This window comes from Bufo bufo, chromosome 5 (assembly GCF_905171765.1).
Source record: "Bufo bufo chromosome 5, aBufBuf1.1, whole genome shotgun sequence".
Taxonomy (NCBI): Eukaryota; Metazoa; Chordata; class Amphibia; order Anura; family Bufonidae; genus Bufo; species Bufo bufo.
In genome coordinates this window covers 455,015,658-455,043,218 of record NC_053393.1, presented here as the reverse complement: position 1 = coordinate 455,043,218, position 27,561 = coordinate 455,015,658, and the positions used below count along the sequence as shown (strand labels likewise).

The following is a 27,561-nucleotide window of genomic DNA, read 5'->3' as shown; positions in this document are numbered from 1 at the left end:
ACACACTTCTCCAACCCCAGCGGTCTCCTGCCCTACAGGTGGGAGCCCTTCTTCTGCCATCTGCTTTTCCTCTTTTTCCACATCATCTAATATCGATAAGAATATGTCATCAGGAACATCCAGCTCCTCCTCTCTCTACATCTTGCTAACTTTTCTAGGACATGGAGACTTTGAAGGATGATTTGGAAGAAGTAAAGTCTCCAAAAGATGAGGATGGTCATCATTAAGACCTGCCCCCCCTAAGGGATGCAGACTGGATGGTATTGGTTGGCACGCTGGCACTGGAAAAATAAAGGCTTCTATCTTATTGGTATTGAATTACATATGTTAGTTTACAGGTGATGTAGGAATAAATAAATAAAACTGACGCAGAATAAGTCTCCTTGCACTCTTCCTGCAGTATCCCTGCAGTCTCCTTGTACTCTACCTGCACTCTATCTCTATAATATTCTTCTATTAATCGTTTTCTGCAACACTGTCCCTAGTGCATGAGTGATTGACACGTCTCTCCCTATGCACAGCTCACAGTACATTGGCAAAGAAAACGCTCGGGATGAGGGTTTTATAAGACTGTGACATCACATCTGCGGACTGGCTGGCTGCACAGCATTATGGGTGATCTCACATTCCTGGGCTTGTCTCCTCTACAAAGTTTCGCTTTGTAACACATGCAGCCGCCATTTTAGGAAAAACTGATTCGTAACCACAAAGCGCGAGGAAATTTGGATTTGCTGCAAACCGAAATTTTCCTATACTTCAGACCGAATTGCAATTTGAATGCTTCGCTTCGCTCAACACTAGTCATATTCATACTCCTTTTTCTCCTCATAGACCTTTTAAGGAATATCTTGTCTAAAAACATACAGTACAGACCAAAAGTTTGGACACACCTTCTCATTCAAAGAGTTTTCTTTATTTTCATGACTATGAAAATTGTAGATTCACACTGAAGGCATCAAAACTATGAATTAACACATGTGGAATTATATACATAACAAACAAGTGTGAAACAACTGAAAATATGTCATATTCTAGGTTCTTCAAAGTAGCCACCTTTTGCTTTGATTACTGCTTTGCACACTCTTGACATTCTCTTGATGAGCTTCAAGAGGTAGTCCCCTGAAATGGTTTTCACTTCACAGGTGTGCCCTGTCAGGTTTAATAAGTGGGATTTCTTGCCTTATAAATGGGGTTGGGACCATCAGTTGCGTTGAGGAGAAGTCAGGTGGATACACAGCTGATAGTCCTACTGAATAGACTGTTAGAATTTGTATTATGGCAAGAAAAAAGCAGCTAAGTAAAGAAAAACGAGTGGCCATCATTACTTTAAGAAATGAAGGTCAGTCAGTCAGCCGAAAAATTGGGAAAACTTTGAAAGTAAGGGCTATTTGACCATGAAGGAGAGTGATGGGGTGCTGCGCCAGATGACCTGGCCTCCACAGTCACCGGACCTGAACCCAATCGAGATGGTTTGGGGTGAGCTGGACCGCAGAGTAAAGGCAAAAGGGCCAACAAGTGCTAAGCATCTCTGGGAACTCCTTCAAGACTGTTGGAAGACCATTTTAGGGGACTACCTCTTGAAGCTCATCAAGAGAATGCCAAGAGTGTGCAAAGCAGTAATCAAAGCAAAAGGTGGCTACTTTGAAGGACCTAGAATATGACATATTTTCAGTTGTTTCACACTTGTTTGTTATGTATATAATTCCACATGTGTTAATTCATAGTTTTGATGCCTTCATAGTCATGAAAATAAAGAAAACTGTTTGAATGAGAAGGTGTGTCCAAACTTTTGGTCTGTACTGTATATACCATTCAATGGATAACTGTTCTGACTCTTTCAACGCCTACAATCGGAATCCTCACCAATCTCAGAAACAGATGTTTTAGAGCTACCAGAGAGGATTTAATCGATTCTACACCAATCAAATTTTTACGAAATTTCCAAAAGATTCTGACATCAGCAAATCCAAAACTTTTGTGATTCGTCCTGCACTAATGACTCAAAGGGGTGGCCACCCTTTTATAGATCAGTCGGCAGAGAAAAAGGCATCTGCCACCAAAAAAAGGAAATTTTTTGTATATTTTCTAATGTTAGAAACTTTAGAAAGTATAAACAAATCCAAAACAGACTGTTTTACCACTGGCTACTATCCATTTACCCACAGACATATGTTGTCTTGGTGTTAATGGGCTTGAAAGGGGTGGGATACAGTCACAGGAGACCTCCGTGTCATACATTAATTTTCAGGGCTAACCAAATTAGACTTGAAATTAATTTTGTGAAATTTGCTGACCTCTACTCATAGTACACATAGTTCATCAAATTACCCCTTTAAGGAAAGAAACAACAGATAAAATGCTGGTTCTTGGAATCATAGATGTCCATCGATCATTCCATCCATTGTTTGCATTGTGGGTTCTAAATAACTACCTAAAAAAGATATTGTAATAAAAATTGGTGCTCAAATGTCTTTCTACAGTGGCAAGTAGTGTTGATCAAAGTTTTGAAAAATGTAATTTGGCTGCTTCATCGAACTTCACAAAGAAATTCGCTTTGTGACGAAATTCCTTCACCACGAAGCACATTTTTTTGTAGGTAGTAGGCGCAATGATAGGGAATTGCGATTGCGCCGCCCCCCTCCCCCCGTCATGGAACCCCTCAGCTGCTGCGTCCATCGCTGACCGCGGCATCGGAGAATAATAGTGAGGGCTTTGAGGGGTTACTCCATAAAAAAATATATATATAATACTCACCTTATGCATTTGAGTTTGAAGAGGCCGCCGTTGCCATATTGATTTAAGACACTGCGCGAAATCTTGCAAGGTGCATGATTACATCATCACGCTGGCTGGTGGAGTGACGTATAAGATTTTGAGTGGGATCTTCAATCAAGAAGGCCGTGGAGGCCTCTTCACAATCAAATGGATGAGGTGAGTATGAATTTTTTTTTTACTGCCATTTAAGGGAAAATTGATTTGTTACCACGAAGCACCAGGAAATTCGGCTCTGCAGCAAACCAAAAATTTTCCTGAAATTCGGATGGAAGTTCACTTCGTATACTTTCATTCGCTCAACCCTAGTGGCAGGTTTTATCAAAGTTGTAGGTGCTTAGATTTGCGGTCAGAATGTATCCCTGTGGGATTGTATGATATCTGGCATCAGAGCATGCCCTAAAGAAAGTGAAGACATCTCAGTGGTCCATTCAAGCTCCTCACAAAATAACTGGAGTCTGAACATACAAGGTACTGCAAGTCATACACAAGTTGTAGAACTTCAAAAGTAAAATAATAGATTCTGGGTGTGGATGGAGAAGATTTTACTGAACATCCCAGCATGGTGAGGTGGATTTACTGATCCAGTCTCATATTTAGACAGTGCTCCAGATTTATCCTAGTAGCTCACGCTGTATGATATGTGAGGTGCATCTTTAGGCACTTTTGTCTAACTTTACACCACCTATTACACTACATCCACATCTGGGGCAGACGTTGCGGCAGAGGAACAGAATACTAGACTTGCTGTATTTGACACAGCCAGACAACATCGGGGCAAACTGGATCTCTTTTCACTATAATGGGGTCTTTCTGGGTTCTGACATGAATGCCGGATTTCTGCCAGGAAAATACCTCTGCATATTAGGTGACGCTTTATATCCTATTCTGGATCGAGTGATTTAGACCTCCAGACCACTCTAGCGATGGACACTGTCTTCATAATTCAGAGCCCAACGATGATATCTGAGATTTGCCTTGTTTTTTTTCTATCCTCATGCAGCCACTGCCACTGTACACCTGGATATAACATTTATAGATTAACAAGGCTTACATGTAATTCCCATGAACCTGAAAAGATCACGTTTCATTGCATGTTCATGGATTTAGTCTCTGGTGAATAGATAAAATGAGTGAGCTGAAGGAGACATGCTCCTGTTAGGTGGAGGCAAAAGAGAAAAATAATAGGAATAGAATTCAGCCGGAAGAAAAATCGTAGTGCGCAATAAACATATTTAAGATGATGACTAATTTAAAATGCCTCCAATTTCAAATCTGAAATCTTCCTGATTTATTTATAGCCAGCGTAGTAAATTGATGGAAATGCACTTCTGACATTCTCATGTATCTCTGGTATATGCCGAAAGTTGTAGTGCAAGGTCTGGAGATGTCTTCAATCAGCAAAATGCAGCAGTTCTATACCTATATACTGTGTGTGCGTGTAGGTATATTCTATTTTTTATCTCATATTTATCTATCTACAGTATCTATCTACAGTATCTATCTACAGGGAGTGCAGAATTATTAGGCAAGTTGTATTTTTGAGGATTAATTTTATTATTGAACAACAACCATGTTCTCAATGAACCCAAAATACTAATTAATATCAAAGCTGAATATTTTTGGAAGCAGTTTTTAGTTTGTTTTTAGTTTTAGCTATTTTAGGGGGATATCTGTGTGTGCAGGTGACTATTACTGTGCATAATTATTAGGCAACTTAACAAAAAACAAATATATACCCATTTCAATTATTTATTTTTACCAGTGAAACCAATATAACATCTCAACATTCACAAATATACATTTCTGACATTCAAAAACAAAACAAAACAAATCAGTGACCAATATAGCCACCTTTCTTTGCAAGGACACTCAAAAGCCTGCCATCCATGGATTCTGTCAGTGTTTTGATCTGTTCACCATCAACATTGCGTGCAGCAGCAACCACAGCCTCCCAGACACTGGTCAGAGAGGTGTACTGTTTTCCCTCCTTGTAAATCTCACATTTGATGATGGACCACAGGTTCTCAATGGGGTTCAGATCAGGTGAACAAGGAGGCCATGTCATTAGATTTTCTTCTTTTATACCCTTTCTTGCCAGCCACGCTGTGGAGTACTTGGACGCGTGTGATGGAGCATTGTCCTGCATGAAAATCATGTTTTTCTTGAAGGATGCAGACTTCTTCCTGTACCACTGCTTGAAGAAGGTGTCTTCCAGAAACTGGCAGTAGGACTGGGAGTTGAGCTTGACTCCATCCTCAACCCGAAAAGGCCCCACAAGCTCATCTTTGATGATACCAGCCCAAACCAGTACTCCACCTCCACCTTGCTGGCGTCTGAGTCGGACTGGAGCTCTCTGCCCTTTACCAATCCAGCCACGGGCCCATCCATCTGGCCCATCAAGACTCACTCTCATTTCATCAGTCCATAAAACCTTAGAAAAATCAGTCTTGAGATATTTCTTGGCCCAGTCTTGACGTTTCAGCTTGTGTGTCTTGTTCAGTGGTGGTCGTCTTTCAGCCTTTCTTACCTTGGCCATGTCTCTGAGTATTGCACACCTTGTGCTTTTGGGCACTCCAGTGATGTTGCAGCTCTGAAATATGGCCAAACTGGTGGCAAGTGGCATCTTGGCAGCTGCACGCTTGACTTTTCTCAGTTCATGGGCAGTTATTTTGCGCCTTGGTTTTTCCACACGCTTCTTGCGACCCTGTTGACTATTTTGAATGAAACGCTTGATTGTTCGATGATCACGCTTCAGAAGCTTTGCAATTTTAAGAGTGCTGCATCCCTCTGCAAGATATATCACTATTTTTGACTTTTCTGAGCCTGTCAAGTCCTTCTTTTGACCCATTTTGCCAAAGGAAAGGAAGTTGCCTAATAATTATGCACACCTAATATAGGGTGTTGATGTCATTAGACCACACCCCTTTTCATTACAGAGATGCACATCCCCTAATATGCTTAATTGGTAGTAGGCTTTCTAGCCTATACAGCTTGGAGTAAGACAACATGCATAAAGAGGATGATGTGGTCAAAATACTCATTTGCCTAATAATTCTGCACGCAGTGTATAGTATGTATCTACAGTATCTATCAATCTATCTATATCTATCTACAGTATCTATCTACAGTCATTATATCACTGTAGTATAGAACGATATGAAAATTAGATAAAACTAATACTTTATTGTTTCCTTTCCTAGTGTCCTTTGATTCGTGCTCGTAGGGCCGGCACTCAGACATCTGGTTCATACCTTGAACAGATGGTTCTATGCAGGTCGGTCCCTATGGGCAGATGTTTATCAACGGATTAGCTTGTTAAATTTAGTCTAGGGCACACCAAGCTGGTTTTGCTGAGCATAGCACCTTGTCCGTACCACGGTGCATACATTGGTTGCATCAGTTCATTACGGCCGGATGGCCTAGTGGTGCATCCCTTTAGTAACGCACCAGTAGTGGACTTTCTAGTGACATATCCATATTGAGCGGTACCGCCCACTGCGGTTTTTCATGTGTCATCTTGATCCGTCTCACCACTATGAGTAGGTGGTCACCTAGAATTTTATATATAGGTTGTAGTTCCCCTTCCCCTTTCCCAATTTTTTTGAAACAATAAAGTATTAGTTTTATCTAATTTTCATAGCGTTCTATACTACAGTGATATAATTTTTGATGGTGGAACGCATACCCAACACTAGAAACTTGCCAGTGAATTGTCTATCTACAGTCAGGTCCATAACTATTGGGACATCGACACAATTATAAAATTTTTGGCTCTATACACCCCTACAATGGATTTGAAATGAAACAAACAGGATGGGCTTTAACTGCAGACTGTCAGCTTTAATTTGAGAGTATTTACATCCAAATCAGGTGAACGGTGTAGGAATTACAACAGTTTGCATATGTGCCTCCCACTTGTTAAGAAACCAAAAGTAATAATCATAAATCAAACTTTCACTTTTAAATACTTGGTTGCGAATCCTTTGCAGTCAATTACAGCCTGAAGTCTGGAACGCATAGACATCACCAGACGCTGGGTTTCATCCCTGGTGATGCTCTGCCAGGCCTCTACTGCAACTGTCTTCAGTTCCTGCTTGTTCTTGGGGCATTTTCCCTTCAGTTTTGTCTTCAGCAAGTGAAATGCATGCTCAATCGGATTCAGGTCAGGTGATTGACTTGGCCATTGCATAACATTCCACTTCTTTCCCTTAAAAAACTCTTTGGTTGCTTTTGCTTTGGGTCATTGTCCATCTGCACTGTGAAGCGCCGTCCAATGAGTTCTGAAGCATTTGGATGAATATGAGCAGATAATATTGCCCGAAACACTTCAGAATTCATCCTGCTGCTTTTGTCAGCAGTCACATCATCAATAAATACAAAAGAACCAGTTCCATTGGCAGCCATACATGCCCATGCCATGACATTACCACCACCATGCTTCACTGATGAGGTGGTATGCTTAGGATCATCAGCAGTTCCTTTCCTTCTCCATACTCTTCTCTTTCCATCACTCTGGTACAAGTTGATCTTGATCTCATCTGTCCATAGGATGCTGTTCCAGAACTGTGAAGGCTTTTTTAGATGTCATTTGGCAAACTCTAATCTGGCCTTCCTGTTTTTGAGGCTCACCAATGGTTTACATCTTGTGGTGAACCCTCTGTATTCACTCTAATGAAGTCTTCTCTTGATTGTTGACTTTGACACACATACACCTACCTCCTGGATAGTGTTCTTGATCTGGCCAAATGTTGTGAAGGGTGTTTTTTCTTCACCAGGGAAACAATTCTTCGGTCATCCACCACAGTTGTTTTCCGTGGTCTTCCAGGTCTTTTGGTGTTGCTGAGCTCACCGGTGCGTTCCTTCTTTTTAAGAATGTTCCAAACTGTTGTTTTGGCCACGCCTAATGTTTTTGCTATCTCTCTGATGGGTTTGTTGTGTTTTTTCAGCCTAATGATGGCTTGCTTCACTGATAGTGACAGTATTTTGGATCTCATCTTGAGAGTTGACAGCAACAGATTCCAAATGCAAATAGCACACTTGAAATGAACTCTAGATCTTTTATCTGCTCATTGTAATTGGGATAATGAGGGAATAACACACACCTGGCCATGGAACAGCTGAGAAGCCAATTGTCCCATTACTTTTGGTCCCTTAACAAGTGGGAGGCACATATGTAAACTGTTGTAATTCCTACACCGTTCACCTGATTTGGATGTAAATACCCTCAAATTAAAGCTGACAGTCTGCAGTTAAAGCACATCTTGTTTGTTTCATTTCAAATCCATTGTGGTGGTGTATAGAGCCAAACATTTTAGAATTGTGTCTATGTCCCAATATTTATGGACCCGGCTGTATATATCTACAGTATCTATCTATCTACAGTATCTATCTATCTATCTATCTATCTATCTATCTATCTATCTATCTATCTATCTACAGTATCTATCTATCTATCTATCTATCTACAGTATACAGTATATCTATCTATCCATTATCTATCTATCTTTCTATCTGTGCAAATGTTTAGAATCACTAAGCATGATTAAACTTTCATAGCCAATACAAACTATAATACAAATAGTTATATAGTCAATGCCATAACTTTGTATCTTTGTTTATTTATCAAACTTTACATTTCTCATAGAGTCCTTACATTCACCTAGATACTAGCATTTAAAAATATTCAGGGAAAGTTTCAACCCAGAACTTGTGATATCATGACTACTGTTCGATATTGCAGATGACCATGTAGAGCCACCAGCAGACACAATATAGTTTTATTTTGGGGCTAAAAGTGGATTTAATTAGTATAAGAACATTCATTACACCGTTTGGTGTCTACTTGCTTTGCTGGATTCATTCAGTCTGATGAGTTAGTTATTCACCTGACAGCTGCACTCAGGATTCCAATTGAGGTCCTCCCAATGATGTCCATAAAGCAGAAACCACCCCTCATAGAGGACTGCCCGTGCTGTACCCTAGTGGGGGCCCTGCAAAGGGTTAACTAGTAGGACTCAATGTTTGCCGTGTTAAATGTTTTAATTCATTGCTGTAATACTTCTCTTTCTATGCACTGTGTACGTTCATATCAATGGGCAACATAGGGTTAACTTTGGCTTACCAGGGTGATGGACTTGGTTTGCCCCCTGGTTAGTGAGTGTGTGAGAAGATCCATATGCGCCAGCTCCTGAGAGCTAGGCCCTAGGCCAGAGAACCTCTGACTCTGAGATAACAGCTGCCAGAGAAGTTGCTGTATTACTAGAGGACCCCTGAGAGAAAGAGACCAGTCATATTAGAAGGTCCAGAACCATCCAGGCCATGCATGCTTCAGACAGCAAGGTATTTGTTTTCTTGAGAGAAGATTGCACCTTGATATACTTTGGAACTATGCATTTTCCTGCTATATCCTATTATCAACTCAGTAAAGAGACTGTTATCTGTCAAAATGAACTGGACTGGTTATTCACTCCATTATCTGCTGGCCACTTCATCTGCAGTCCTGCCTTGCACCTAGGGTTGCCACCCGTACGGGAATGACCTGGACAGTCGGGGTTTGTAATCCTGTGCCCGGGTACAAGCCTTTCTCAGACCCGGGCACAGGATCAGCTGTGAATGATCATGATGGCGACAGGTGCAGGGCACAGGGAGATGAGCGCTTCCATTGTGGAAGCGCTCATCTCCATAGTCATCTGTATCGCAGTCCTCAGGACAGCGATACAGACGGCTGTGCTGCGGCAGGGGAGGGAGAGGCGTCTCCCTCCCCTGTTCCCCTGATAGGCTGCGGGCCTTGTGCCTGCAGCCTATCAGAAGCCGATGCAGGCGGCGCGATGACGTCATAACGCCGCCTGAGCCGTACAGCGCGATACACAGGCCGGGAAGAGGCCTGCATCGCATCATTGGAGGTAAGTAAAAGTTTTTTGTGTTTTTTTTTTTTTTTTAGAAGAGAGGCACCTGAAATTGGCACATATTGGGGAAGGGGTGGAAAGAGGCACCTTATACTGGCACATATTGTGGAGGAGGAGAAATGAGGCACTTGAAACTGGCACATATGGGGGAAGGGGGGGAGGCACCTTATACTGGCACATATTTGGGGGGGAGGAGAAAAGAGGCACTTGAAATTGGCACATATAGGGGAAGGGGTGGAGGGAGGCACCTTATACTGGCACATATTGGGGGGAAATGAGGCACTTGAAACTGCCCCATATGGGGGGAAGGGGGGGGGGAAGAGGGACCTTATACTGGCACATATTGGGAGGGGAGAGAAATTAGGCACTTGATACTGGCACATATAAGGGAAGGGGGGGAAGAGGCACTTTATACTGGCACATATTGGGGGGAGAAAAGAGGCACTTCTTACTGACACATGGGGGGCATCTATGGGGGCACTTCTTACTGGCACATTATTTGGGGGCTTCTACTGAGGCCACAAAGAAGGGGTATTTTATATGGGGGGCTCTGCATTGTACTAGTATTATCAGGGGATTTATCTGTTTCTGCAGTATAGTATTGGGGAGCACAGCGGAACAGTATTGGGGGTAGTAGGATGATTTGTGCAGAAGATGGGAGGATGATAGAAAAGTAGTAAACTAAGATTTTTTTTTGGTTGTTGTCAAACTGCAGAGACAAAAAATGGCGACAAAATGGTAGTCTGGTCTGAAGGTCTGAAAGGAGAAGATGAGGAAAGAGAACATCTACATCAAAGGAGACGTCACTGGATGTAAGAGGTATGGGGCGCTGTATTTCTGTAGTGACGGGATCAGGGGATCAGCGACCAGGGGTGGAGGCGGGGCATGGGCATGGCTGGAGGTGGGACATGGGTGGGGCCTGGAAGGGGGCCCTCTCTCCCTTCTGTTTGGGTTTGGCTTGAAGAAAAGGTGGCAACCCTACTTGCACCCAAACATCTAACATGAAGGGCACCACACCCAACACCAGGCAGGAGCCCCAACTCCAGAGGGAGATTGAAACTCTGAACTGTGACAAACTCTGAAGACAACAAGATACAGCAATCACTTGTATTAAAAAAGGACTGTATGTCAGATCTTGAGTTAACTAATTTGATCATTTTAGGCTGTATTCACATATGGCTTTTAATTAAAATTAAGATACTAAGCTGAATCTGTTGTATGATGGCGCTCACTGACTTGTCGCGCTTCCATTGAAGTATTTGTTCTTTTGACAGGAAGGAAAAAGCTGCATGCGGCACTCTCCTCACTGTTAACCATGGTGGAACCCCCTGTGGAGGCAATACGAACATAGCCTTATCTTCAAATAATACCTACAGATAAAAGAAGTACTTCTTATAATAGTTAATTCCAGAGATTTATGTCATTTCCAAAGGAAATGCCCAAAAGAAGAACAGGGCAAACCAAGGCAGCCATATGAGGTCACACATTTGAGGAGAGGATGTTATTCATGGTTGTGTCCATTGTATTTGACTGCAGATATGCCATAAACATCTAAAATGAGAATTCCCCTTTAAATGAAACATGTCATCAGTTTTATGCTGCCCGAACCAAGGGCAGCATGAACTACTGGCAGGGTCCCTCACAACAGACAGCAATGTTCTACTCCGTGGTTAGGTCTCTCCCTAAACACAAATAGAGAGAGACCTATTAACCATGCCAAGTAGGATAGGTAGGAGCCACACAAGAGACTCTTCTCCTTGGCCAAAGGTATCTAAAATACTTAACACTTGGTATCTTAACACTTCTTGGTTCAAGAAATGCAAGCCAGTTTGGATTAGCAAACTTTCACCTGTTTCCTCTGAAATGGAGCAGTGTTTCAGAGTAAAACTCTTCGTCATGAGGAACCCTAGGATTTCTTGCTGCCCATGGTGCGAGCAGCATGAATCTGATGACACGTTCCCTTTAAGAAATAATTCAATAGTCCTTTGGCGTGGCTCCAAAGCTTTGTTTGCTCCCTGTGTAGAGCCCTGCTCCACACGTTTTATATGAATAATGAGGACTCCTTACAATTACTCATGAATAGTAAAAAAGTCATTGTCAGAGCTTCGCTGTGTATAAGGACTACATGGAATAAATGGCACGTCCACAGTTGGCTGGCCCTTACAGCAGTTAAACAATTAGTTTGCATTAATCTATTTTCATAGTCCAATTAAAGCTGAACACAAACTCTGAATACAGTCTTGAATTGCACCAATCTCGACTAGGAGATAAACTGAAATTTACCATTTGAAAATCTTTATTCTTGCTGATGATTTCAATATTATTTTTCCTAATTAATTCAGTTGATGTGACTCCCATGTTTCTATTAATATTCCGGTAACACAAAAGCAGTAATTAGTTTTGGGCTTTGTGCCTAATGATGGTGCATGTCGAGAATAACAACTTTATTTTTAAACTGTCTTTCTCTGGTAAAATGTGAATCATCTTAGTCAAATATTTTTAGCAAGTGGTGAACAATTTGCTGAGGTTATTATTAACTATGTACCTATTATTCTACAATTATTAAACATGATTAAAGATGAAACGTAAGTACAAAGGGTTAATGCTTGCTCCTCCGTTGCGCTTGCCTATGTGCAGAGAGTATGCAGGACTTATCATTGCAAAACATTAAGCTGTTAATGTACATTAGAAGTAGAGCTGGCCGTAACTGTACAGTATGTTTAACCAGTGTTGTAGGGCTTTTTTAGGAATGAGCGAATCGATTCTACAAGAATTGAATTTGTTACAAATTTCCCAAAAGACTCTCATTTTGGCAAACCGAAACTGTTGTGCTTCATCCAGCATAAATCATTCAAAATGGCAGCAAACATTTTACAGAAGACTGAGAAGAAGGCATCTGCCACCAAATGGGATCATTTTTGGACTGTTTTTTAAATGTAAAAAAAAATCAAAATCAGACAGTGCAGTGTGTTATTAAACAGGCTACTATCCATTTAGCCATAGACATATATATCACTGTCACTTTGACATTACTAATGCTGTCTTGGTATCAAAGAGCTTGAAAGAGGTTGGATACAGTCCTAAGAGACCTCAGAGTGTTGTACACAATTTTTCAAGGCAGTTAGGGCACCTTTGATTCAGCCTGATTTTTTTCAGACTAGAGATAAATCAATTCTACCAATTTGAAATTTGTCCCAAACTTTTAAGATTAGTTTTGGGCAAAGTACAGATACCAGAAACACATAGGGGGTAGGGGGGTCATTTATTAAGACTGACATTTTAGTCTTAATAATCCCTATAGCTGGAAGTGATTCTGCCGGAGTTATGAAGAGGCTCTGGCCTCTACATAACTTCGGGGCATCCACCGCCAGTCTAAATGTAAGCCAGCTTCCTTGCTGGCTTAAATTTAGACCATTTTCTATGCCTAAAACTGGTGTAGAAAATTATAAATGAGACGGGCCTGCCGGCCCATCCCATTCTGCGCCAACACCATGCCCACTTTTTTAGACCTGGCGTGAACAGGGAAAAGTCGCAGATTGCTGCACAAATAACCTTTGCGCCTCAATCTGCGACAGATACGCCACAAAAAACTGGCGTATATCACTTGGTAAATGACCCACATAATGCTCCTTTGGAAAACGAAGATGCAAATTAGTCCTCTTCCAAAAACAAAATGTCTCTGCATAATGCTCCTTCAGAATAGGATGTGCAAACCAGTCTCCGTTCCAAAATGAAAAGAAAACTGAGTGTCTCGAGCAGCTATATTTTTAAATAGAGTTAGCTTAGTTGCCTGAGAGGTCTTGGTTGGGGGTCCTTATCGCAATGCTCCTCTGGATTTCTGGTAAAAAAAAAATGTAAATTAGCACATTCATATCTTCTGAAGCTTAGCTTTCTTTTCCTTTTTTGGGAAAGAGCTTAAAAAGCAAGTAACCACAGGGTGGAGGCTTAAACTCTGTATGTAGAGAGTATTGTCACCTGTACTTCTAAAAGGTGCTTTGCTCAGATCTTCCTTGAAATAACTGAGCAGGATTATTCAAATACATATATTTTTTAATTATTTACAGTGGTTGCCTCAGTACCGACTACGAAAATCAGGCTGTGATCGCTAGAAAGAAGTGACAGCCATACACCTAACAAGAAACACACTACAAAGAAATTTGAGAGAAGTGACAGCAGTGCTAGGAATATATGGTGGCAATTTTTCTCCTGACGGCTTTGCTCTATATTTCCAGAAGTTGTATGGATGAGTATTGACTACTACTTAAAAGGAGTTTCCCATCTTAAATATGCCACCTATGTGCGATATATATGCCAGGATATGCCATATATGTCTAATAAATGTGTACTCCACCAGTTGGGACCCAAACCTATCTTAAGGGCCCCCATAACTGCTGCGAACAGAGAGGTGGCTGTGCACGCTCCGCTCTCTCCATTCATTTCTGAGTGAGTTCCAAAAAGGTGAGCAAGTGTGCTTGGCTATTTTCTGATCTCCCATAAAAAGTGGATGGAGAGATTTTAGTATGCACTGCCACCTCTCCATCCATGGTGGCTGTGGGACTGGCGACAGGAGACCCCATTCCGGAAACAGACCAAGTCCCAGAGGTGGACATCTGTAGAACACTTATCCTCAAGATATACCATACAGCTGTTGGTGTGTTCTGGTGTGCACAGCCTATACAGTGGGTTCTTCACAACCAGCATCAAGCTCTACCCTACGCAAAACTGACTGATGAAGACTTTATATAGACTTGAGAAGCACTTACATTAAATGTTATATTACATAATGTCTGGCTGTGTTGCCTATCCATGTGATGCTTTTAGTAGCAATCTGGCGTATTAAAGGTTCCAGCTAATGCAATAAATGACAACGATAAACACTTTCCTCTCAGCTATTTGCGTCTGAGTGATCTTCTAGCACTGGGCGCAGATTATCATGAAACAAACCACCTATAAATAGTATCTCGTTGTCTGCTCTTGTTAATGTCACCCAAGTATTTGTATGCTGGGTGACAAGGTGGATCCCTTAGAAGACGAGTCAGAATTGCCCCAGAGCTTGCATCTTCACCCTGGCTTGTGAGAATGAGAATTTAAACATGATAATGTCCTCCCGTCCAAGCATCTTATCAGAGATGTTTTGGTAGCAGGCAGGAATTTGTGGTTTTCTTCATAGCGATCACATATAAACCAAATATGACAGAATGGCTGCTGGCTATAAATAGTCATTCCGGTGTACAGTTATATTAGGAGGTAGCTTAAATGGCATGATAATACCTAAGAGACTAATCTTAGACGTGCAATGGCATGAGATGAAAATAATTGTCTAAGAATAGCTGACCCAGGGGAGCCAGCCTGCTAAAGATATCCATAGACATAAGCTGCTTACGCTTTAATTTATTTAAGAATAAGCTTTAACAAGCTTTCCTTGAAAAGAATTTGTTGTTTTTCATTTTGCGAACGGTATTGATTGGTTACATCCATGTTCTTTTCTCAGGCCGTATTGTGTATAAATGTGAGAACAGTGATTAGCCATGTATAATGAATGACTTTCAGGGGAGCGTAATGGGCGAGATATCGTTTTTAATTGTAAGATCGATATATAATTGGACATTATTGTGTGTTGGCGTTTTTACGGCCCACATGCACACAGCCATTTCCTGTCAATGAAATATTGTATATTCTATAAAATAGGATATTCTATATTAAACTCTATTATTAGCAATATATCCAGTAAGGCCTCATGCACATGACTGCATACCGCGGATTCACAAAATACAGATGTGGTCCGTTTGCCGTCTGCATTTTTTTGGGCGAACCCATTGACTTCAGTTGGCCTCGGTCCACATTTTTCGGACATATTATTTTTGAGGAACGGATATACACATGTGGAAAGGGCACCAGTGATCCATGTGCTTTCTGCATTTGTATGTCTGTTCCTCAAAAGAATAGAACATGTCCCATACTTGGCCGCAAAATACGGACCACGGACCTATTGAAGTCAGTGGGTCCACAAATAATGCAGATGCAACACGGATCGCAAAATAAATACGGTTGTGTGCATGACGTCTAAAGCTAGATCTGGCAGGCTGTTCCCTGGATCCTGCATTGCCAGACACTACCTGAATGCACGCTGGCCCCATTATCTATAATGGGAACTGGAGGAGATCCAGCCACAACCCTTTAGATGTGCCGAAAATCAGGAAGAGAAATAACACTGTGCGCATTTGTCCTTTCAATTCCTGGCATGTTTGTGTGAAACTAGCCTAAGACATCATGATACCTCCATCCCCACGTACAATTTTCAGTGGGTTATTAGTATGTTATTGATAATAGTCCAGTTGACTTGGGAACTGTCATTGTGGTATATGTGGTCAGTGACCATTAATGATTACTCTTATCTGATGACTAAACTTTACAATATTGTTTGTTGATGTACGTATTTCACGTAGTTTTATACTCATTGCAGCTGATTGGCCAATGTAAATGGAACAAACAAGGGAATTTTCAAAGCCTAAATAATAAAGTAATATATTATGCTGTGTAGGTGACTACAGCATCAATAACAATCAGCTCATTGTCACTATTACATGCGTGTGATCTGTGGCATTCATGAGTGGGTGCAAGGAAAAAACCCTGGACCAGCAACCAGGTGGACATCCAAACAATGGAGATGTGGATCCAGCACTCCATGGAAAATTAAAAACAATATTTATTTCAGGCTATATTAAAAAACAGATATGAGTGCACTCAATCTGATTACAATTTCAAATCTATTATGGCTTCTAATCAGAGCATGCTTTAAATTTTCAGTCTATGATAACAGAGACACCAACCTACAAACCAGAGGGACCAACCTACAAATACTCCAGACACTTTACCGATGCTGAAGGTTTGAGCACCAAGTTGGAAGGCTTTGCTGCTTCAGCTCCAGGCTTATCTGTTCCAGCTGCTATATCCTGGAAGCCACTGTGCAAAATATGGGCACCACTCTCCATTTTGTATTTGGGGTTGCTTTTTCCAGCTTTTGGATGATAGCAAAAATAGAAAAAATGGCGGCAGATGCTAAACTATTAACACACCTCATAAAGTCACTGCACTACTGCACAATGATAGCATAATCCTTCTCTGTCCAGATATCTGGCTATATAACACAATGACAGCATAGTCCTTCTCTGTCCAGATACCTGGCTATATCACACGATGACAGCGTAGTCCTTCTCTGTCCGGATACCTGGCTATATCACACGATGACAGCATAGTCCTTCTCTGTCCAGATACCTGGCTATATTGCACAGTGACAGCATAGTCCTTCTCTGACCAGATATTTGGCTAAATTGTACAATGACAGCATAGTCATTTTATATCAAGATACCTAGCTATATTGCACAATTATAGCGTAGTCCTTCTCTGTCCAGACACCTGGCTATATCACACGATGACCGTGTAGACTTTCCCTATCCAGATACCTGGCTATATTGCACAATGACAGCGTAGTCCTTCTCTATCCAGATACCTGGCTATATTGCACGATGACAGCCTAGTCCTTCTCTGTCCATATACCTGGCTATATCACACGATGACAGTGTAGTCCTTATCTGTCCAGATACCCGGCTATATCACACGATGACAGTGTAGTCCTTTTCTGTCCAGATACCTGGCTATATCACACGATGACAGTGTAGACTTTCCCTGTCCAGAAACCTGGCTATTTCTCACAATGACAGCGTAGTCCTTCTCTGTCCAGACACCTGGCAATATCACACAATGACTGTGTAGTCCTTCTCTGTCTAGATACCTTCCTATATTGAACAATGATAGTGTAGTCCTTCTCTGTCCACTGTCCAGATACTTGGCTATATTGCAGCTCAAGAAAGATCTGGAGCTCATACTGGCAGTTACAGGAGTGTTAGATGGCATTGGCTATGTGTGGGAACTGGTAAACTACATGTATAATCCCCTTTGACTCGCTGTTAGAATACTTCATACTTCTTAATACAAGGGTAAAACTTTACATGGCTAATTATGACAACTCAACCAAAAAATATAGCAAAAATAACAGAAAATGTAACCATAGAATTACACTTCTGTATTAAATTAGTTCATAGAAATTGCAGAATACTCCTACGTAGAGGATACTGGAACTTAAAATAATCACTTTATTTATGAAAATGATGATTGCACGGAACAGTATGAGTGTGAGTAAGCACAACAGGGACTGAACAAAGGACGATTGTCCTCCTTTGTCTAGAGGAAGGTTAGCAAAAAGACTTTTATTATAGCAATGTCTTCATCTCAGAAATCATGCAGAAGCCACACTACATACTGTATATTAAATAGGATCTCCTATCCATATGAGATGAAGTTGGCTATTTACAATGCTAAACTCTTGTTTATTTTGGTGCATGCCGAGTTGTAAATTGTTACTAATGGGGTTTAGACTTGAAAATTCATGATGACCACTGGGGACCCCACTGACCCCCAGTAAATAAGAAGATCTGCAGAGCCAGGGCTGAATTCACTGCATTGTAAAGTTCCATTGTTATCTTTGCATATATGAATTAAATGGGTGTTTTGACAAGACAACTCCTTTAAGGCTCTCACTTTTTGTAGCACTTTTGATTTCTTGTCTTAAACTACATATAAGTCAATTTACTGCTTTGGACTACAGCTCAGTTAGTTACAATCAATCCAAAGTACCACACAAAGTCTAGATGTCCCTCCAAAACCAAGGCCATCCTGGCGGTAAGATGGTCGCTGGGGCTCTGGAACCTCTGGTAATCTGGTTTACCTCCAAGGTAGGCTGCTATAACTGAAAAGGAAATGTAGCAGACTAATGGGGTGTTAACATGGAGTCTGACAAAGCACAAACTGCTCTAGTGGATTTCCTCTCTGGATAACAGTGAGGAACTAATGTTTATGTCTCCTAGTAAGACCTATAGACGTGTCATCTTCTTGAGACAACACCTTTAGGGTATGAACACATGGTACGGTAGTGATCCGGTGGGGTTGTGGCTGCGCTGTGGTCAAGAACCGTGCAGCCAATTAGCCTGCAGCTGCCTTTCATTTAACTAATGAAGAACGCACTGTATAGTCGGTCTTCATTGCTAATGGCCGTGCGGCAACTTCAATACCATTACCAACGAAGACGGATTGTACAGTGCGGTCTTCATTAGTTAAATAAAAGGCAGCTGCAGGCTAATTGGCCAACGGTTCTTGACCGCAAAACAGCCGCAACCCTACCTGATCACTACCGTGCCGTGTGGTCATACCCTTATATTTATTCAGAATAGTCCAAGTCTCCAAGAATAGGCCTAGTGGGCCACCAAAATATTTTTGCGCTCCCATCAGATTTCTGTTGAAGTCACATAATTTTTGAGAAGAATTGTGCCATAGACCAGGATTCCTCAACTCCGGTCATCAGGGCCCCCTTGCCGGTCATGTTTTCAAGATTTCCTTAGTGTTGAGCAGGTGATATAATTAGTGTCCATCAGGACTTACCACAGGTATTCATTTTGTGGGATATTCTGAAATGATGACCGGTAGGTAGGCCCTGAGAACTGGAGTTGAAGAACACTGCCATAGACTATGCTGTTCCCGACATCAAAAATACCTCAACCTCGATGGAAAAGGGAAAAGTACTCATGTGAACGGAGCTTATTTGGCTCTGAAAGAATTAAGAGGTCTGGTATCTCATTTCTCACTAAAGAAATACTAAAACAGAACTAAAGAAAATAGGGAAGTTATGCATTACTATAATAAGAACGCTACTATATATACTGTGCATGCAAACCAGAAGTGATTGTATGTGGTCAGCATACTGCTCAAATCTTGTACATAGCTTACACAAAACGTAAGAGGAAGCTATCCAGACATCTGTATGTCCTTCTACAAATATGAGGACACTAAAAATACACTCTACCGCTCAGAGCTGCTAAGTACCAGTGGTAGATATGTTCAAAGTTACCTCTTAAATTTGCATGAGTTATTGTTTGCCTTATCTCGTTATTGAGAAATAAACATAAAACCCCGTCAAATTAGGTTAGGCTACAGTATAAAAACAATATACAGAATAGAAGCTAGTAGGATTTAATCACATAGAAAATGTACAGTTATAATACCTTTTAGAAGCCGGTGAATTCTGTAATGTTCCAGGTGAAATTAAACTACGATTAGAAGCCCTTTTAGGCTGCCTGTGCACAATGCGGTCCCGGCAGCAGGATCCATATGCTGTGCCGCATCTATAATTGTCGGACACCATCTGTACACGCTACTAAAAATATTTCAGGACCAAGGAGACTAGTGGTACTCCACTAAATTTTAGATAAAAACACAACATGGTGTGACTTGGGTTAAAGAGAGTCTGTCACCTCCCTTGAGTGCTATTAAGAGCAGCAATATATGAGTAGTATTACCCCTGAGTTGCTATTACTGTGCACTGGCACTGTAATACATTGAGACAATCTCTTGGCCCATGCTTAGGAGTCCTCTCTATTATGTGCTCACAGCTCAGAAGTCCTGGCAATTCATTACAACTCTGATTTGTGGGCGCACAGTGAGGGGAAGAGTAAGAGTGCACACATAAAAATTAACATTCTAGTCTCACAGGAGCAGTACTATTCATTTAAGTACAACTCCTAATAGTGTCTGAAGGAGGTGATAGTTTCCACTTAAATGCCCACAATAGCCATTTATTAAGTCTTAAGATTTGTGAAACATTTAGGAAAATGGCCTTGAGGCCAACCAAAAACATTGGGTCTGACACTTCTTAACATTCTATTGTCCTTCGAATTCACCTTAGAGTACGCGCTTTAGAAAATCCAGGCTTACCATTCTCTGTATCCTGACCTCTTTAGACCTTGACATCCTTATATGACCACTTCTCTCCCACCACTTGCCGCTATGACATCTCAAAACAAACTGAACTATTACTCGAGGCCAGGCAGGCTGGAATGACAATGAGGACAAAGAGGGGGCCGTACCCATCCTCCACCCATAAGAAGCCTAGGGTTCCGCGAACCCTTAACCTTACCCTAGCTTCGTTGACCACCCTAGTCGTGTTTCCTTACATCTAACTAGTAGACTCCATTCACTCTTTACATAGAAAGGAAAATGGCTGCTGCATATGTGAGGACATGGAGAAAGGAACTCTGGGAAGGCGGGATCACCCGAAATGCCATGCATGCAGCCAATCAGCAGCCAGCCAGCCCTGTGATGTCACAGCCCTATAAATAGCGTCAGCCATCTTGGATTCTGCCATTTACCAATGAACTTAGTGCAGGGACAGACGTCAGCAGGCGCCAGGGACAGTGGTAGAGAGAACACAAAATAATAATTTTCATAAGTCCCATAGTAGTGAGTGGAGAGCAAGCTGTAAAAGCTTGGGCAACCCTCCATTCACCATTATGGGACTTCCGAAGTTTTATAAAGGTGAATGGAAGGTGGCCGCACATGAGCGGTTTTCTTTCCCTCCACTTTGGGCCCCTTTCTGGAGAGGTGAGACCTGAACCTATCAGACATTTATAGCAGATGCTAGCAATATGCCATAAATGTTCCAGATGGGAATACCCCTTTAAGTGATGAATTCATAGGGCAAATACTATATAGTTCCACCATTTTACTTCCAATACATCAAAACGTGAGACTGTAACAGAGTATTTTACTCATTATGTGCACAATGCTAATCAGCTAATCTTATTTTTCAGATTAATTCTCTCTGTAACGATGTGTGGTAAGTTGTTCATTTTTACCTCAATTTATTGTAGCATTGACGTGTAGGTGTTTCTAATTATATGACTCCTAGATTACAGATTCTAACCACCCCGTTGATAGAAAAAGCCTTTTCAGGAAAAAAAAAAATGAGGGAGGCAAAGCAGTAATTATGGGAGCAGCATTAGGAGCGTATGTTGTCAAAATGTACAATGAGTAAATGTTAGGAAGCTTATCTGCGACACCCCTAACGGCTCCGAATATCATTTCTCAATGAAACCTTTTAAAAATGGTGATTTTTGGTCTTTACTGTCACCCACAATACAGTATGTGACAAAATTGTGCATTAATGGGTGAATGTTTATGGGAAGAAATTAAGAAATCTAACCTTTTCCATGTGTTTTATGCATTACCTTACACCTGCATGGCATTGTACTTTCATACACAGTCACATTTTAGTTATATGCAATCTAGGCTATCACCCTGGTACCACCATGGTGCACACCATATCTCTAGGGGGCACTCACACTTCCCTCATATTGTGTTGTTTAATCCGTCCAGCCCAGTCTATGGCAATAGCAATTTGTAATTATCATACAGAATACTACTATCCCCTCTCCCAAATCAGGGGTTCGGAGGGACCCTTAAAATGGACATGCCAACCTTTATGGCGTGTCTGTTAAAAAAAAGATTTGTATTCTTTATGGCATAACAATTCCAAAACATATTTTCTTAGAATTCTGTATTGTGCTATTCTTCATATTCCTCTGTTATTCCTTATATTAATGTGTAAGTAAACTGACAACTCAGTACTAGTATAGACTGTGTCCCAAAGTCAGTGTGTTGGTGGGAATCCACTCCTCTGACGAGGAAACTAGCAATGCCCAGTTGTCAATTCCTAATTTGATCCACAGCAGTTTACAAGTCTTTCCACCTGTGCTGGAGCTACAACTATACAGCTGATAGGCAAGGGTGGGGGTGTCGGACCCCCGCCGATCTGATATTGATGACCTATACAGAGGATAGGCCATCAATGTAAAAATCCTGGACAACACCTTTAAGATAAGTAAGATTGATTAAGAAAAAAAATTGACAAATCTGACAAATAGGAACTAGGGGACTGGGAGATAAAACTAAAGTAGAATCAAATATAACATTTCCAACAATTTAGACTTCTCTGGTCTTTTAAAGCTGCATTTTAGTCTATGGACTTTCTTTTATTAATGTATTTTAGTCTTTAGTCTTTCTTTTATTGGTATTTTAGTGTTTGGTCTTTTTTTATGAATGTGTTTTACCATTGTATTTTAGTCTATGGTCTTTCTTTTACTGGTATTTTAGTTTATGGACTTTCTTTTATTGGCATTTTAGTCTATGGAATTTCTTTTATTAATGTATTTTACCACTGTATTTTAGTCTATAGTCTTTCTTTAATTGGTATTTTAGTCTATGGACTTTCTTTCATTAATGCATTTTACCATGGTATTTTAGTCTATGGTCTTTCTTTTATTGGTATTTTAGTGTATGGTCTTTCAGTAATGTATTTTACCATGGTATTTTAGTCTATAGTCTGTCTTTTATTGGTATTTTAGTCTATGGTCTTTCTTTCACCACCGTTTTTTGTACATGTTTTGCAATAGCATCTTCAATGCATTGCTTGTCAGAGTAATTGCTGCTTATATACTGAATGTTTTAGAGTTGTCAAAATGGCAGCCCCCGGGCTATCCTTGGACAGCACTAATGTATGACAAGGTAATATAAGTAACCAAGCAGCTATGTTTGATCTACCTGCCATCTATCCATCATTAAAATAGCAATTCAGAAATAAAAATTTTAACAAACATTCAGAAAAACACAATAACACAAAGTCCTCATGAAGATATTGCTAATAAGGTAAAAGAAAGGACAAAGACACAACACGGTGGCAATAAGTGCGGTTACAATAACCTAGAACCTTTGTTTTTAGCTGGCCATGGATTAAATTAATACTTTTCCAAAGAGAATATGGTTTGAGGTAAGGGAAATTCAAGATGTATCATCATCATCATAGGAAGGCATGAAGATCTGCATGAGGAACATATAGATCTTTAGGGGTAGGGTCTATGTAAATGGTGAAGTGTTTTTTTTAGAGATCATCTAGACATGTGTTAAGGAAATGTCAAGTCAATAGAACAATCACATTGAAGCCCCACCATTCGTACATAATTTACAATGAATTTTAAAGAATGATTTTCCAGTCCACATGCTGTCCAAGTGTAGAATGGAGATCACCTGGACTGAGCACTGTCCCATTAAAGTTAGTGGGACAGTTCACACAAACGATTTTCCGCACGGACAATCAGCTCATGCACCACCCAGCTCCGATTTTCTCGCAATATTCAATCACTCAAGTGAATGGATCTGCGAGAAAAATGGATAGCACATGGACACCATCTGTCTGCGGTCACTTAAAAAAAAAACGAGTCTATGTTTTCCAGCCAAAACGTGGAGGAATTAACACTATTTGACTGAATTCACCTTAGACAAACAAAGGACACTTTAAAACAATCTTTAAACAAATTTCAAAAAATTCTTTTGGCGGCCCCCTGTAAACAAGCTAAACCCAGGGTAGAAGGGATAAGAAGTTGCCAAACCACTCTGGTGCTGCTTATCTCACCAAAAGGTTGTAGATATCAGAGTCAAGAAAATGAAAATGAACAGCCATGTTGAGAATACTGGACATACACACTTATAATTTATAACCTAAAGGACTCCATATTTTACATCTGCAATGCTCTGGTGAAGCTGGTGACGAGTGGGACTACAATGAAGAAATGAACAATGGGGTAAGGAGTGTATCACCATGACAGGAGATGGGGTATGTAAACTCGTTGCACGTTGTCACCACTGTGTCATGGCGCAGTTTACATTTATTATGTAACCATAATACCCCAAGCTATTCCCAAAAATATCCAGCTACAATAATGAAACACTACTCCATCTGCAATATGGAGCATCCAGAGAGGAAGCAGGATTTGTGAGTGGTTTCTGATATTAGACAGCAGGATGAAGGTATGTTATATTGCTGCACACCTGGACACTCTTGTATTATATTAGTCAGGCAATGAGGCTTTGGGCTTTCCATGTACTTCAATGACATATTATTAGAGGCAGGTGAAATAGGATGTATATGGCATGAATAATGTATGGGGTGACTATGTATTTTCCATATTCTATATACAATTGTCATGGACGCAGTGGTAGAGCTGTCCATTCTGATGAAGAAGTAGACAAAGACTATATTGTGATGAATTACTATTAAATCTCATTACCAAATGGTACGTACAGTACCTATGTCTATTAATATTAAAAGTATCCAAAAGTGAGGCCCATAACCTTGAACCCACATGCAGCCCTTCCATGGGCAACAGATAGAATTTAGGCATTCCTAGGCCTTTACCAAACTCTCAAAGTGTGTGGTAAGTGTACGTCTTACTGAACATCTCCCACACACTAGTAATGTCCTAATTAGTACTGTCCATCACATGAGGTAGACTGATGTACAGGTGGATTACGTGCTGCTGTGTTTACATAGATGTAGCAGGGCTGAGTAGTTTCACAGACTGTACTGTCTGCCATAATGTAGATGGCTTAGGCTGTGTTCACATCTCTGTCAGAGTTGATCCAGCTGCCTGATCTGGCATAAATGCCGGCTGTCGGCCGAACAAAAACCGCTGCATGCTGGGGTATTTGTCCGGCCGAAAACCGGCATTTATGCTAGAAAGGGGGCTGGATCACTGCCGGATCTCATTACATTCAAGGGGGATCTGGCGGTAAACTAGAGAATCTGTCAATAACGGAGATGTGAACGTGGCCTTAAATGCAGTCCTATGGAAATGATTTATTTCTTTTTCCCACTTATATAGTGCTGACATATTCCGCAGAGCTGTACAGACCTTATCATTGCTTTCTGTCTCCAAAGGAGCTGACAATCTAATTTCTCTTTGGAGTATGGGAGAAACCAGAGCACCCGGAGGAAACCCACGCAAACACTGGAAGAACATACAAACTCCATGCAGATGTTGTCCTTGGTCGGATTCAAACCTAGGACCCCAGCGCTGCCACCGTGCTGCCCACACGATAACACATGTTATCACATGAAATCACAGATAGCACATGATGATGTTATTAGATATATATCCACCTAGCGTCAAACCACCTGTGCATCAAATATCAATCTAAATATCCATATAATACATTATAGATAGAGAAGCACAGATTTCTATATATATATATATATATATATATATATGTGCATTAACAGCAACATTATATATGTGTATAAAGAAATGTATTAGATAGATGATAGATGGATTCTGATACATTGTCACATACAATATGAACTTAAATAATAGATATACATTTAAATGGAAAAGAAGACGAGAATCCAGAAATCCTCCATAAAGGAGAAGTTGTGAGATGCTGTGCGTTATAATGAGAGCATGCGGTTACGTCTTACCTGGGCTGATCATACTATGCATTCTGTGCTGTGCCAGGAGCTTGTCACGACCAGATACCCCATCTGAGGAAAAACAGGATTCACTCTCATAAATGGTCTGCAGCATATTCCAGTCACTGTGTGTAGTTCAGACACATGAAAGCTTCATCACTCTTCTGTATGGAAGCGACCCCCTCAGCAGTGTTAACTCCTCCACAGGGGGAGGAGGAGGCTCTCATACACTTTGACAATTATTCCATTTTTACACACATATTTACTGTGCTAACTACCCTCACGGATGCTGCTTCTGCAAGGAGCTGTCAGAGGCCAGGAGATGATACCTAGAATCTCTGGTTGTCCTGAGAGCAGGTGCAACAGGAGGCTGGAGCCTCAGGGTTTCCTCTGTCTCAGTAATGAAAGGCAGCATGAAATAAAAGGATGAAAAGCGTGAAAATAAAGCTGAGGACGGATAAATATGTCCGCTCTACTGAGAGAGGAACAAGGACACAGCCAGCAGCCCCCTGAGGAAGTGCGAGCCCTGTCCTGTATCTGTGGCTTTTCCTCCTTGCATGTGCTTCCTCCCTCTCGCCCTGTCTCGCTCCTTCTGCCTGGCTTTACAGTAAAGTTGGCTAAAGCTGGTGATAACTCATTTGCATGTGAATCAACAACAGCGTGGCCTACAGAGTCAAAAATAGAACAATGGCCAGCCCCAGCCAAAAATAGGTCAAGCAGGGCCGAGTGATCGGAGCCTACATTAATGGATTTAAAAATATCACAGCAAACACAGCTGTCCGGTCCCTGTCTCAGGAGGAACACAGCCAGTCCTCTAAGGTGCAATCATTAACATTTGACAAGTAGATAGACCTACTAGCCAAACCAGAACAGTACATGCTGACAAAGTATAGACCAATATGTAGAAAATAAAGAGGTGTAGCCTGAAGCCTCCTGAGATCCAAACCCTCTGAGAGGGCCCAAACTATTGGGAGTGTTTGTATAGGACTGTTGTCAGATGACCACCGTATATCTGAAGATCAGCTAGCTGGAGGTCTGGCTTCCAGACGCATGAAGACTGCGGTAGTTGTGAGGGTGAATAGGTTATAGTCCCATCTGAACCTTGATGTATGAGCTGGCCTAAAGGCCCTGTCCCTGTGGACCCTCTAACAGGGCACAAACTATTGGGACTCATTATGGGACTGCTGTGAGATGACCACTTTATGTGTGAAGATCAACCAGCTGGAGGTCTGGCATCCAGACATTTAAAAACTGTGGTAATTGTGAAGTGCATAGGTTATAGTCCCACCTGATCCCTGATGCATGAGTGGGCCTTAAGGGCCTGTCCCTCATGAACCTTCTAACAGGGCCCAAACTATTGGGACTGTTTATAGGACTGCTGTCAGATGACCACCGTATATCTGTAGATCAGCCAGCTAGAGGTGTGGCTTCCAGACAGTATGACGACTGTGGTAGCTGTGAGGGTACATAGGTTACAGTCTCATCTGAACCCTGATGCATGAGCGGGTCTAAAGGCCCTGTGCCCCATGAACCTTCTAACAGGGACCAAACTATTAGGACTGTTTATAGGACTGCTGTCAGATGACCACCGTATATCTGTAGATCAGCCAGCTGGAGGTCTGGCTTCCAGACAGTATGAAGACTGTGGTAGCTGTGAGGGTGCATAGGTTACAGTCTCATCTGAACCCTGAT

General features: G+C 41.2%; 1 protein-coding gene across 3 annotated transcripts in view; it reads right to left on the bottom strand.

Moving 5' to 3' along the window:
- Positions 1-27,561, bottom strand: part of HDAC9 (histone deacetylase 9) — a 557,952-nt gene that overhangs the window by 201,725 nt on the left and 328,666 nt on the right. For 2 of the 3 annotated variants that reach the window (XM_040433685.1, XM_040433683.1), the window contains exon 2: positions 25,879-25,941. In XM_040433685.1, coding sequence (XP_040289619.1) covers positions 25,879-25,941 — 63 coding nt within the window. Of the gene's footprint in view, positions 1-25,878; positions 25,942-26,147; positions 26,435-27,561 lie in introns of those variants that run through there. The other variant, XM_040433684.1, reaches the window with a different exon arrangement.